The following is a 14260-nucleotide window of genomic DNA, read 5'->3' on the forward strand; positions in this document are numbered from 1 at the left end:
CATTGTGGCTTTCTAATGGCCTACTTAAGTTGTCAATGTTTGAAGTAAATCTGTGATCCCTACGTCGTGGCCTTCCCATGTAAGAATACAGCGTTCACTTCTTCAGATTCCCACTTCTACCGACTACTACAGCAGTTGTAGTTTAGGTGACACATGATTTCTTGTCAACTGGCAAACTATTGCTTACAACGTCCGTTTAAAAACTTCAGAGACAGATTTTATTCCATGCTTGTAAGCGACATCAACACAGTTATTGTGGTGGCTAGTTGAACTAACAATTGTTAACAGATGTGCATTCGACCAATTAGTTGTGATCAGACAGTGTTAAGTGGATGTGCGCCAGAGTGTTGTATCACAAATCACAATCGAGCAACATCTCTAAATCAAGAATTCAAGACATTCTCCAGAGTATTTGAAGCATAAAAAAATGTATGAAGACTTTGTCCTGTACACCTTAACTCCCGAACACAAATAAAGTCAGGTAGATGCGCGAGGTTTCTTGATTGAAATGGAAAATGCGGACCATTCTTTTGTGGGAAAATCATCGCGGATGAAGAGGCTTGGTGTTGTCAGTACGAACCTACCAGAAAAGAACAAAATGCAGAAATTGACATGAAGGACCAATGCTTTGACGACAAATCCGACGTTTAGGCCAATGTAAGGCGTGAGTTGAGCAACACGCCAAAGCATGATTTTTCTGACAGTTTCATGTGGTTGTGTGAACTGCTGTTCGTTGAACTCAAGTGGGGGGGGGGGGGGGGCGAGCATGGGAGCGGGGGGGAAGACATGTATAACACCTGAGGCGTTGAAACTACCATCTTAATTTTTTTTAATCCAGTCTCAAAACTGTTTGAATTAACGAAGTATACTGAAAATTCGAGTACTTACACAGAAGTGTAACAGATCTTTTTATCACCACACACTAATATTCCGGAATATTTGTAAACATACTCGACAAACTAATTAGTTACCCTGAGGAGACATTTCCGTAATGCCGTATAACACAGCTTCCAGTCTTGATAATGAACTCAGTTTTGAGAAGTACAGAGAAAAAGTGTCTGCAGTTATGCCATATCCTGCTGAAGCCACTCATTTATGAGTTTGTCCCGTAGCCACCATATTGCGAAGATGTAGGTTGCTACGTTTGACCCAATGTTCCAAATAGTCCCAGACGTATTCTCAAGGGGTTAATGTCGGACGATTTAGAGGGCCGTCGAGGTACTAGAAGCTACCTAAGACTTCATTAAACCAGGAACACGGCTGTTGCTTTCTTGGAAGTATCCAAACGATAACCTCAAAGATGTAGATGAAAGGGCTACACTTGATCACTGAGAATGTTCACGGTCATCGAAAGAGTGTACCTAAGTCATGGTTGACACTGCTTCAACAGGTTTTATAGATTGACGCTGAACGCTGTTTTATAAATTATAACTTAATATATGATATGGTAGCAGCCGAAACGACTTTATAAATAACTATATTAAGCGACTTAAAAGGTATTACTCACAAAAGATCTACAATAATGGCAGAATCATTCAGGAAATTACTTTCTTTCATTAATATTACCAATACACACCCCCAAAAACATCAGATGAGCACCTTTGGTGTGAACTACACACTGCTCAAATCGTGGGCTAAACACGTCATTGGAGTGTCGATGGACTCGACATCCAGCATACCTCAAAAGGAGGCGAAATCGCAATTCGTTGGACCACACTACACGCCTCTCATCAGCTCTGTTGCTCTATATGCCTCTGTGGGCAACGCGCTTTCGCAAGTTACCCGGTTACAAATGTCCATTGCGAGCAGCTCACCTCAGAATGTTCACTTGCATACTGTTCGAGACAATGCTACTCTCACTGGCATCAGCGATTTCTGTCGGGTTTGAAGCCAGCTGTCACTGACAAAGGTTGATGCTCATCTACGACTCCTTTCAGTTAGGCTCTTTTTACGACCACTGCTGTTACTATGTGTTACGTGGCTGCGACGGGTACGTCATTCCTTGTAGATACGCCAACAGTCCGAGTTGATACACTAACAAATCGTGCAACTTAGTTCTGTACGGTGCGAAGTTGTTGCAAATGCTAATTATTCCTCCGAAATTATGCCTAAATTAGTTTGTCTGTCGTGGCTATTACTTTATTTTCTACATAGTTGGGTTCTGGAACACCCTCTTAATATTACTGTGTACGAGTAGCCTGTCATCTGCAACTAAATAATGTTGCTATTAGTCTTGTTAGCGAGTAAACAAATCACTAGACGGGCGGTAATTTCCATAATTTAACATTAAAACATAGCTGCTGATAGATCTTCAATACTAAACAATAATCATAATATTGTTCATGTCTGTTACTTCAGCAGCTGCAGTTCAAAAATGGCTCTGAGCACTATGGGACACATCTGTGGTCATCAGTCCCCTAGAACTTAGAACTACTTAAACCTAACTAACCTAAGGACAGCATACAACACTCAGTCATCACGAGGAAGAGAAAATCCCTGACCCCGCCGGGAATCGAACTCGGGAACCCGGGCGTGGGAGGCGAGAACGCTACCGCACGACCACGAGCTGCGGACAGCAGCTGCAGTTTTTATCCTTTCAACAAAAATAAAAATAAACTGTGAGCTGCACGAACATTTTCTTAGATTTACTTTAGCGGTTTCAACTTCAACCGTACTGAAATTTGCGATGCAGTAGGGTATAAAACATGACATTTTGTACTTGATTTGGTGTGTGCACCGTTGGAGATCTAAAATTGTGATTCACTAATTCACAAGCTTCAACCTGCTATTCATTTGAATAAATTTGGAGTAATACAATTTACGATGGTTTAGTAACAATGTAACATTTTCTCCGCATTACTGTTCTAGGGTTTAACTGTCTTATTCAGAAGTATGAAATAGGCTCAAATTATAGCCGGCATCAAATAAGGATGAGACGTTGGTGTCCTAAATAGAACCAGCAAGAAATACATATATAAAAGAGTATATAGAAAGACTGACAGTCTACATAATGATGACTTGAAAAGCATTTATCATATTTACACACAAAATAGGGGCCCTAGTGTTCATAAAACCTTAATGAAATTACGACAGTGGGAGCGCTAGTATCCACTGAACCTTGTAAAACCACATAAGATATTTAACATAAACATAAAAAAGGCAATTAAACCTTAGATGAAATTTTAAACAAACAAAAAAGTATTAAAATATCTCTTTACATGTAAAGATAGCCAAAAAAGGCAGATAATAAGTTCTGTTTTGTCGTCAGCTGATGGTGGCGCCAAGGGCTTATGGAGAGGCGACGATCTGTCAGCTTCTCAGTGTCTTGTAGACAAGGCCGAGAGGCGAATGCGATTCTTCAGAAAACGGAAGTAAGTGGGCTGCACTCGGCCTACTGTGCCAGGGAGTGGCAGCTGCCGACAAGGAAGCGTGCGAAAGGCCCCATCCCGTGTATACAAATCCACTTTGTCTGTAGAACCCGTTCCTCTAATCCACGTGTAGGGTGACAGTTATTGAACTATATGAAAAAAAAAAAACTACGGCGTGTACACACTTCATTCAGCGTGCAAACGTCACTAAAGATATTTGAATTTCGGTTATGACATATTCGATATGCCTGCCATCATTGACTATGATGTGGCGCAGGCGAATAGCGAAATTCTGCATGACTCGCTGAAGTGTCGGGACATCGATGCCGTCGATGGCCTCAGCAATGGTTCTGAGATTATGTTGTCTTTAATACAGCCCCAGAAAGAGGAGTCGCATGTGTTCAGATCCGGAGAATATGGCGGCGAATCAAGGCCCATGCCAGTGGCCTCTGGGTGCCCCGGAGCCAGAAAGCGGTCCTCATAGTGCTTTTGCAGCAAAGCAAATACTCTCCTGATTCAGTGGGGTCGAACTACGTCTTGCATGAACCATATCTTGCAGAAATCAGGGTCTCTTCAGATAATGGGGATGTAATCATCTTCCAAAATCTACACGTACCGTTCGGTAGTCACTGTGTCATCAAGGAAAACGGCACCGATTTTCCGTGAATGGACATTGCACAGCACACAGTCACCCGTTGAGGGTGAAGATTCGATGGGGTCGAGCTCCGTCATTCATGAACCATATCTTGCAGAAATCAGAGTCTCTTTGGATAATGGGGATGTAATCATCTTCCAAAATCTACACGTACCGTTCGGTAGTCACTGTGCCATCAAGGAATACGGCACCGATTTTCCGTGAATGGACATTGCACAGCACACAGTCACCCGTTGAGGGTGAAGAGACTTCTGGATCGCGAAATGCGGATTTTCAATCCCCAAAACGCGCCAATTCTGCTTATTGACGAGTCTATCCAAATGGAAGTGGGCTTCATTGTGCATACGCATACTAATTCCTCTCATGCCCCGCGACCAACCGTGCAGTTTGAACCTTCTAACGCAAACCATTCAGAACATACGACGATTTTATCTCATGTACTTCAATAACTGTCACACTGTAAATGATGACTAAAACGTACTACTTGCAGTTCACTTAAATTTGGAAATTTGGCGCTTGTGGAAGAGTCTTATGGGACCAAACTGCTAAGGTCATTGGTCCCCAAGCTTACACACTACTTAATCTAACTTACGCTACGGACTACACACACGCCCATGCCCGAGGCAGGACACGAACCTCCGACGGGGGAATCCGCACGGACCGGGACTAGGCGGCCTAGACCGCGCGGCTACCCTGCAGTTCACTTACTTGGGTTTTCTGCGGACTAGCATCCAGCACCCAGCCTCATCTACAAGGTACTGAAAGGTTCAACGAATCGTCGTTTCTCCGTTGGACTTTGGCGCCACTATCAGCTGATAATAAAGTAGAACACTCTACCCATTTTCAAAAATGGTTCAAATGGCTCTGAGCACTATGGGACTCAACTTCTCAGGTCATTAGTCCCCTAGAACTTGGGTCGAGATCCAGTAAACCGGTCAGTCTGTGGATAGTTTTTAGGCGGTTTTCCATCTGCCTCGGTGAATGCGGGCTGGTTCCCCTTATTTCGCGTCAGCTACACTATGTTGGCGATTGCTGCGCAAACAAGTTCCCCAAGTACGCGTATACCACCATTACTCTACCACTCAAACATAGGGCTTACACTCGTCTGGTGTGAGACGTTCCCTGGGGGGGGGGGGGGGGGGTCCACCGGGCGTCGAACCGCACAATAACCCTGGGTTCATTGTGGGGTGGCGGAGGGGTGAAGTGAGCTGCGGTAGTCGTCGTGAGGTTTTTGTTCTGTCTTTCTGCATAATTACGTATTTCTTGTCGATTTGTTTTAGGACACTGTGGCCTAATGCTTATTCGAAGTTGGCATACCTATGGCCGGCCGGAGTGGCCGTGCGGTTCTAGGCGCTACAGTTTGGAACCACGTGGCCGCTACGGTCGCAGGTTCGAATCCTGCCTCGGGCATGGATGTGTGTGATGTCCTTATGTTAGTTAGGTTTAAGTAGCTCTAAGTTCTAGGGGACTGATGACCACAGCAGTTAAGTCCCATAGTGCTCAGAGCCATTTGAACCCAACCATACCTATGACTTGAGGCTATTTCAAACTCCTGGAGACGACAGTTTAAACCGTTGACACCGGTAAAGTGAATAATAAAATTTTCGTGCAGGAAATGATAATTTTTTATCTTTGTTGAAAGTAAACGATGGTTAAATTCACGGTGTTTCTACTGGCACATCCAAAAACGGCAGCTCCTTTGCAACATTTTATCACATCTCTATGTTGAATCGATAAGCAGATTAGATAAAACGGACTGGTGCATACAGACCACTTCACTGCTTTGACTTTCGTCAGTGGCAGGGGATCATGTGACTGCTTGGCACCAGCACACCACATCTACAGATCTCCAAAGCGAGCAGCGTTCTCTTTTAGCGGGGTGACATGTTTTGTGGGCATGCTCGCAGGTGAAGCTGTGGACGACCTTCAACGACCCGTGCACTTTCGCGGGCGGCTACCAGGGCGCTGACGCAAGGGCGCTGGCGCCGCGCGTCGATCTGCCGGGCGTCGCAGACTACCTGCTGGCGCGCACAGTCCTAATCGCGCATGCGCGAGCCTTCCGCCTCTACAGCCACCGCTTCCGCCACGTCCAGAAAGGTAACCGCAAGCGCTGCACCCCTCTGGCGCTCTAACAGCCCCTCTTCTCGTTTACACCTTCAGTTCAGAGTCCCATTATTAAGCGTGTTTCTCGTCAAATATCACGTTTTTAAGGGTTATGATTAAGATGTGTGAGCTGTTGCGTTAATCTGGTTACTTTACTTCAGTGTAAACACGTAAGCACAATTACCATCAAAGGTGCCGCTGATGCTGCAAAATTCAACGGAAATTATACCACTGGCCATTAAAATTGCTACACCAAGAAGAAATGCAGATGATAAACGGGTATTCATTGGACAAATATGTTATACTAGAACTGAAATGTGATTACAGTTTCAAGCAATTTGGGTGCATAGATCCTGAGAAATCAGTACACAGTACAACCACCTCTGGCCGTAATAACGGCCTTGATAACCCTGGGCATTGAGTCAAACAGAGCTTGGATGGCGTGTACAGGTACAGTTGCACATGCAGCTTCAACACGATACAACAGTTCATCAAGAGCAGTGACTGGCGTATTGTGACGAGCCAGTTGCTCGGCCACCATTAACCAGATATTTTCAGTTGGTGAGAGATCTGGAGAATGTGCCCGCCAGGGCAGCAGTCGAACATTTTCTGTATCCAGAAAAGCCCGTACAGGACCTGCAACATGCGGTCGTGCATTATCCTGCTGAAATGTAGGGTTTCGCACGGATCGAATGAAGGGTAGAGCCGGCCGGGTGGCCGTGCGGTTCTAGCCGCTGCAGTCCGGAATCGAGGGACTGCTATGGTCGCAGGTTCGAATCCTGCCTCTGGCATGGACGTGTGTGATGTCCTTAGGTTAGTTAGGATTAAGTAGCTCTAAGTTCTAGGGAAGATGTTGAGTCCCATAGTGCTCAGAGCCATTTGAACCATTTTTTTGAAGGGTAGAGCCACGGGTCGTAACACATCTGAAATGTTACGTCCACTGTTCAAAGTGCCGTCAATGCGAACTAGAGGTGACCGAGACGTGTAACCAGTGGCACCCCATACCATCACGCCGGGTGATATGCCAGAATGGCGATGACGAATACACGCTTCCAATGTGCGTTCACTGCAATGTCGCCAAACACGGATGCGACCATCATGATGCTGTAAACAGAACCTGGATTCATCCGAAAAAATGACGTTTTGCCATTCGTGCACCCAGGTTCGTTGTTGAGTACACCATCGCAGGCGCTCCTGTCTGTGATGCAGCGTCAAGGGTAACCACAGCCATGGTCTTCGAGCTGATAGTCCAAGCTGCTGCAAACGTCGTCGAACTGTTCGTGCAAATGGTTGTTGTCTTGCAAACGTCCCCATCTGTTGACTCAGAGATCGAGACGTGGCTGCACGATCCGTTACAGCCATGCGGATAAGATACCTGTCATCTGGACTGCTAGTGATACGAGGCCATTGGGATCCAGCACGGCGTTCCGTATTACCCTCCTGAACTCACCGATTCTACATTCTGCTAGCTGTCATTGGATCTCGACCGACGCGAGCATCAATGTCGATATACGATAAACCGCAGTCGCAGTGGCTACAATACGACCTTTATCAAAGTCGGAAACGTGATGGTACGCATTTCTCCTCCTTACACGAGGCATCACAACAACGTTTCACCAGGCAACGCCAGTCAACTGCTGTTTGTGTATGAGAAATCGGTTGGAAACTTTCCTCATGTCAGCACGTTGTAGGTGTCGCCACCGGCGCCAACCGTGTGTGAATGCTCTGAAAAGCTAATCATTTGCATATCACAGCGTCTTCTTTCTGTCGGTTAAATTTCGCGTCTGTAGCACGTCATCTTCGTGGTGTAGCAATTTTAATGGCCAGTAGTGTAGAAAGAAACCTTAAGTGAGTAAGCTTCTTGAAAAATAAATTAGTAAAGCGTGGTTTATACTAGGTATTTCACAGTTAATTTTACACACTTCCAATGGTTGTAGAGGGTACTTAGTAGATCAAGTTTTACGTAGTAACCTATGTTCGGAAACGCCATTGAACGACGCTACAGAACGTTAAAGTTACATGCGTCGACACTCGGTAAATGTATCCATATGCAGGGTGATTCTGTGATGCTGTTACGACCTTTATAGGATGATGGAGGAGGATAAATGTATCAATTTGAGGTAAGGGTCCCTGCACCAGAAACAAACAAGTCGAGAGTTACAAGTGAAAACTCTTCTGATAACATCTGACAGTGGAATACATGTATTGGTACTGTTGCTGCTAAGACTGCAGTGTAAGCAACTTTCAGAGGTGGTAGTATGGACTAAAACAAGGAAACGATTCCCGGTAAACAGGGGGTCTAGAACGCATATCTGGAGAGCTAAGAGCTACTGCGAAACATATCTCCTCCTTTGAACAAAGGGTCATAGCTCTTAGGGCATCTGAGTTCAAATTCTACCTGACTTTCAGTTATCATCTTGCAAGTAATGTTTAATTCTTAATTAGAACTGAAAAAGATATAGTTTTTAGATTACTTTGTTCTTCTCAACTGTAACAGTTTCGTAAGTCATGGAAAGTGCTTGTTCATAATCATGAAAATTAGGACAGTCTGCATTGTTACCAAATGTGTGCAAGACTGCAGCTCTCCCGCACGTGTTCTCCTTGGTGTAAGAGGCTCAATTGAGGGCCCTTGAACGGGTTTTGTTCCCGTTTCCGATCGCCTGTGTGTATATTTTCACCTTGCTGTGTGCTCTAGCCCACAAAACCACTCGATATTGGCGGGAAACGGTACTACAGTTGCTGCTGGAAGAATTACCTTATACCATCTACAGGTGTATAGCTGCTGAGAAACGTGTACACAGATACATGGTAAGAAGGAATTGGACAGCAAACTATCATTGAAGTGTAGGAAGAGTAGCCTCCTTCCAATCTACCAGTCAAATAGCTGCCTAGCAATTTGTACACAGACATTCATGCAAGGTAAGAAGGGACAGGACGTCAAACCATCACTGAAATGTAGGAAGGCCAATACACGATACCACAGCTGACAAAATTCTTCATTGCTGTAATTACACATTGAAACTGTCACGAAAAAACACCACTCATAAACAATGGATCATATTGCAACACACACACTAGGAATTGAGAAACATTGTTGTAACAACAAAACTACAACAAAAACCTACCCCAAAACAACTCGCCAGGGGAGAGTGGCAGCAGCTGCACAAGTGTTCACCTCAATGTGTGGATACAGGCTAAGCAGCCTGAACCGGACTCCCCCCCCCCCCCCCTCCCTCACTCTTCTACGTCCCATCCTTCATGAGATACTTGAAACGGGGTTTGTTTCGCTTTCCAATACATGGTAAGTAGGTATAGGACAGCAAGGACAGCAAAGTACCACTGAAGTGCAGGATGAATTGCCTCTTCCCGTGAACAAAGGCGCGCAAAGGGAGAGTGGGGCAGTGGAACAAGATGAATTTGCTCCTGCACCGTGGAGTGACTGGCCATTTCAAAAACCATGAACAGGCGGCAGTCTCTATGAGCTGTGAAATGCATCCTAAGTCCAACCTGCTTCATCACCATTATTTTGCTGAAAGTTATTTTCCCTATGCTCGTCCATTACGACCTCCTTCCATTCCTCATATAGGACACTATGGACACAGTCCTCAGCTGTACGCTTACAGGTATTACACTTATTAAACTGCTCTCGCTAACTGGAAAGACATGTCGCAGGAATTTAATTAATTAATGTTCACATAAATAATATGTTTCTGTAATTTATCACCCATTTTGTTTATAAAAACAGTTTTTCCATGAGAGCGTTTTTCTATTGTTACTCCAATTTTAAGAAGTTGTGTTTATTTGAATTTCAAGCAACAAATCTGGAGGGTAATCATCAATTCGTTTTCCCTGGCAAAATTTAGGAAATTTTTCGAGCAGGATAACAACCTCAAAATAAATAGAGTAAATAAATGACGACAGAATCTTACATCTTTCCTCTTTAGCAGGTAAGCACAGACTGCTACGATTTGTCTGCAGTATACACAGAGAGAGAACAGGTATGCCATTGTTGGCTGGGCGACTGTGAGGGGTGGGTTCAGCTGCCTAGATAGAAAGTGTTCTCTCCCTCCGTGTACAATAGCTCACTTTCCACCTGGCGTATGTGAGTTGTGTCTTAGGTATGTTTTTGGTTGTTGTTGTAAAAGACAAAAAAAGAGTTACCCGTGTGAGTGTCAAGTACTGCCGAGGTATGCACATACCATTGTAGGCAACGTAGAATAGGCCTAGGACCAGGTACTGTTGTAGTTAGTCGGCAAACCTCGAGTTCTCCTGTAACCAATCTAGTAATACAAGCTGGCAATGGAACTTGAATTAATTCCTTGGATTTTGCATTATTCTTTATTGATTATATTTTCAATATACTGTTTTATTTCTACATTAATATTAACAATGATAGCTTTAACATAATTTATAACTCTACAGGGTGAGTCAGGAGGAAAGGTAGCCGGCCGGAGTGGCCGAGCGGTTAAAGGCGCTACAGTCTGGAAGCGCACGATCGCTACGGTCACAGGTTCGAATCCTGCCTCGGGCATAGATGTGTGTGATGTCCTTAGGTTAGTTAGGTTTAAGTAGTTCTAAGTTCTAGGGGGACTGATGACCACAGCAGTTAAGTCCCATAGTGCTCAGAGACATTTGAACTACTTCTTCTTTTTTTTTTTTTAAGGAAAAGTACATGCTTTGTGGCATGATACTAGTAGTAATTCTGAGCAAAAAAACTCTTGATAAACATATGCCCCTTTCGTAACTGTTTCCAAAAATGGTTCAAATCGCTCTGAGCACTATGGGACTTAACATCTATGGTCATCAGTCCCCTAGAACTTAGAACTACTTAAACCTAACAAACCTAAGGACATCACACAACAACCAGCCATCACGAGGCAGAGAAAATCCCTGACCTCGCCGGGAATCGAACGCGGGAACCCGGGCGTGGGAAGCAAGAACGATACCGGACGACCACGAGATGCGGGCAACTGTTTCCGGTAAACCAATGAAAACAACTAGGAACAGAAAGCGTGTAGCCTCGTCCTTACAAACTGTGTCAGTACGCAATTCTCTTGCGCGTGGTGCAGTTGTTTATCTTAAGTCTCTGTCTGACGATCGTAGTGGACGGTACTACAGTGTTGTTACGGGAACAACGAATACCGTTTTGTTCAAATGGTTCAAATGGCTCTGAGCTGTATGGGACTTAACATCTGAGGTCATCAGTCCCCTAGGACTTAGAACTACTTAAATGTACCTAATCTAAAGACATCACACACATCCATGCCCGAGCCAGGATTGGAACCTGCGATCGTAGCAGCAACGTGGTTCCGGACCGAAGCGCCTAGAACCGCTCGGTCACAACGGCCGGCTACCGTTTTGGGTAGTGACAATGCTACGGATCTTCACACATGCAGAGTATGCTGACATGGTGTTTTGCCTATGGTTTGTCCAATGGGAATTCCAGAGCTGCTTTTTGAGAATACCAACAACGATTTCCGAATCCCAGAGTTCCAGATAGCAAGGTGTTTTACGGATTGCGCGAGCGTGGTACCCTTCCCAGCGTAAATGTCGTCTCTAAACGTCCCACACAACAAACTCTTAATGAAGTTGAGAACATTGTTCATAGTGGAACTCAACCCTACTACTAGCTCGAGAAAAATTGCTGCCCAACTTAGTATTCCACAAACTCGAGTGATACGCACAGTACACGAGCACAGTCTGTATCCCTTTCATCGGCAGAATGTACAGCATTTAACATGAAGGAGTTGCTGCCGCCCGGCAAGAATACTGTCAATGGATCATTGCCAATGAGCGGTTAATTCCACGTATTCTGTTCACTGAAGGGTCAACTTTTATCTGCAACGTAATCAACACCACGCGCAACTCATGTATGGGCAAATTAAAATGTCCACGCTACTGTGGAAACGAATTTTCAGGGACGTTTCTCAGTCAACGTGTGGTGCGGCATTATTGATGACCAAGGTCCCGTTGTTCTAGATAACCGTCTTACTGGGACACGGTATATGAGTTTCTTCAAACTGTGTTACCAGAATACGTGGAGGATATCCCTTTGGCAACACGAGCTCGTATGTACTTTCAGCATGACGGAGTTCCCACACACTCCTTACTGCCAGTAACACAGTTCTCAACACAACGTATCCTGGTCGTTGGATCGATCGCCGTGGAGTCATTGCATGGCCACCGAGGTCACCCAATCTTACGTCATTGTATTACTGTTTGTGGGGTTTACTGAAGAGCGACGTCTACAAGTGCATAGTGGAAACAAGATAGGAACTTCTCTCGTATTTTACATGTTTGTGCCCAGGTAAAGGAATGCAAAACTGAGCTCCGACCGGCGAAACAACACCTGTCTACAAGAGCAGCAACATGCATTGAAGTTGACTGTGGACTGTTTGAACATGCGAGAGGAAACGTACACAATTAAACAAACCGTAATATAACAGTATCTTAATTAACCATCACCTGCACCTTTCCCGTTCCTAGCTGTTTTCATTGGTTTTTCCAGAGACAGTTAAAATAAGGTAGTATGTTTATTAGAAGTTTTTTGTTCAGAATCACCAGTAATATCACCCGTCAAAGCATGAATCTTCCCTCCTGACTCACCCTGTATAATGTAAAACATTGTACGCCAGCATGAGTATTGAATATGTATGTCCTGTTTAGAGTTTCCCAACAATAGATCTAGAATTCACTGCAGTAAATTGAACTGAACTACAAGTCACTTTTGTTTTCTCCCACAACGTGTTGTGATGGATTACACCCTCATCCTCATGTGGATCAGTGGATTATTTTTTTTCATGGATGCCTCCAGTTCTCTGTCTTTCCCTGTATTTCGAAGACGTTCCAGCAAAAGGAATACATACGTTTATTATGAGAATTTCTAACTTAATCCATTGATCCAGCTGGAGATGAAGGTGGAAACACTGGAAACGTTGTGGAAGCAAATAAAAGTGACTCACGACGATAATGGTTTTAATCTGTCTTTCAAATAATTAACTGTCGTAGTTTTAAAACCACAGTCCAACACGGACGACGTAAGGTGAGTGTAGGAGACGTTAATGGGTATACGTATACTGTGGCATGTTTGGGTTGTAAGATGGTCATACAGAAATGGAGTGAGAACAGGTGCCAGTACATTGCCTACACCTTCTTTCGAATAGCCCCAAGGGGACCACCAGGCTTAGTGTCCCCATCCGATGGGTGGTTCGCCATTAACAGTGTGACTACACGAGACACTGCAGAAAGGACGTGGACGCACAGACTGGTCAGCGATCACAAACTCTTCGCTACCATCACTCCTCCCCTTGCCAGCCAAATACTGGTGGTGACGATTTCTTCCAGTGCCAGGATTCGAACCGGCTACCCACGATTCGTGTGTGCCACCACACAAGCATGAGTTAGGGACTTCTGGGTCGTCCAAGGTGAAAGATGTCCATATATTTTATTTTGCCTATCCGGGTAAATGCCATCCATTGTTGTTGTTGTGGTCTTCAGTCCTGAGACTGGTTTGATGCAGCTTTCCATGCTACTCTATCCTGTGCAAGCTGCTTCATCTCCCAGTACCTACTGCAACATACATCGTTCTGAATCTGCTTAGTGTATTCATCTCTTGGTCTCCCTCTACGATTTTTACCCTCCACGCTCTCCTCCATTACTAAATTGGTGATCCCTTGATGCCGCAGAACATGTCCTACCAACCGATCCCTTCTTCTAGTCAAGTTGTGCCACAAACTTCTATTCTCCCCAATTCTATTCAATACTTCATCATTAATTACGTGATCTACCCATCTAATCTTGAGCATTCTTCTGCAGCACCACATTTCGAAAGCTTCTATTCTCTTCTTGTCCAAACTATTTAGCGTCCATGTTTCACTTCCATACATGGCTACATTCCATACAAATACTTTCAGAAACGACTTCCTGAGACTTAAATCTATACTTGATGTTAACAAATTTCTCTTCTTCAGAAAGGCTTTCCTTGCCATTGACAGTCTACATTTTATATCCTCTCTACTTCGACCATCATCAGTTATTTTCCTCCCCAAATATCAAAACTCCTTTACTACTTTAAGTGTCTCATTTCCTAATCTAATACCCTCAATATCACCAGTCTTAATTCGACTACATTCCA

At 44.4% G+C, this 14260-nt stretch overlaps 1 protein-coding gene across 1 annotated transcript in view; it reads left to right on the forward strand.

Annotated features, from left to right (window-relative positions):
* Positions 1-14260, forward strand: part of LOC126281185 (myrosinase 1-like) — a 225146-nt gene that overhangs the window by 168878 nt on the left and 42008 nt on the right. The window contains exon 6 of the mRNA XM_049979885.1: positions 5931-6120. Within this exon, the coding sequence (XP_049835842.1) occupies positions 5931-6120 (190 nt within the window). The remainder of the gene's footprint in view (positions 1-5930; positions 6121-14260) is intronic.

Source organism: Schistocerca gregaria, chromosome 7 (genome assembly GCF_023897955.1).
Source record: "Schistocerca gregaria isolate iqSchGreg1 chromosome 7, iqSchGreg1.2, whole genome shotgun sequence".
Taxonomy (NCBI): domain Eukaryota; kingdom Metazoa; phylum Arthropoda; class Insecta; order Orthoptera; family Acrididae; genus Schistocerca; species Schistocerca gregaria.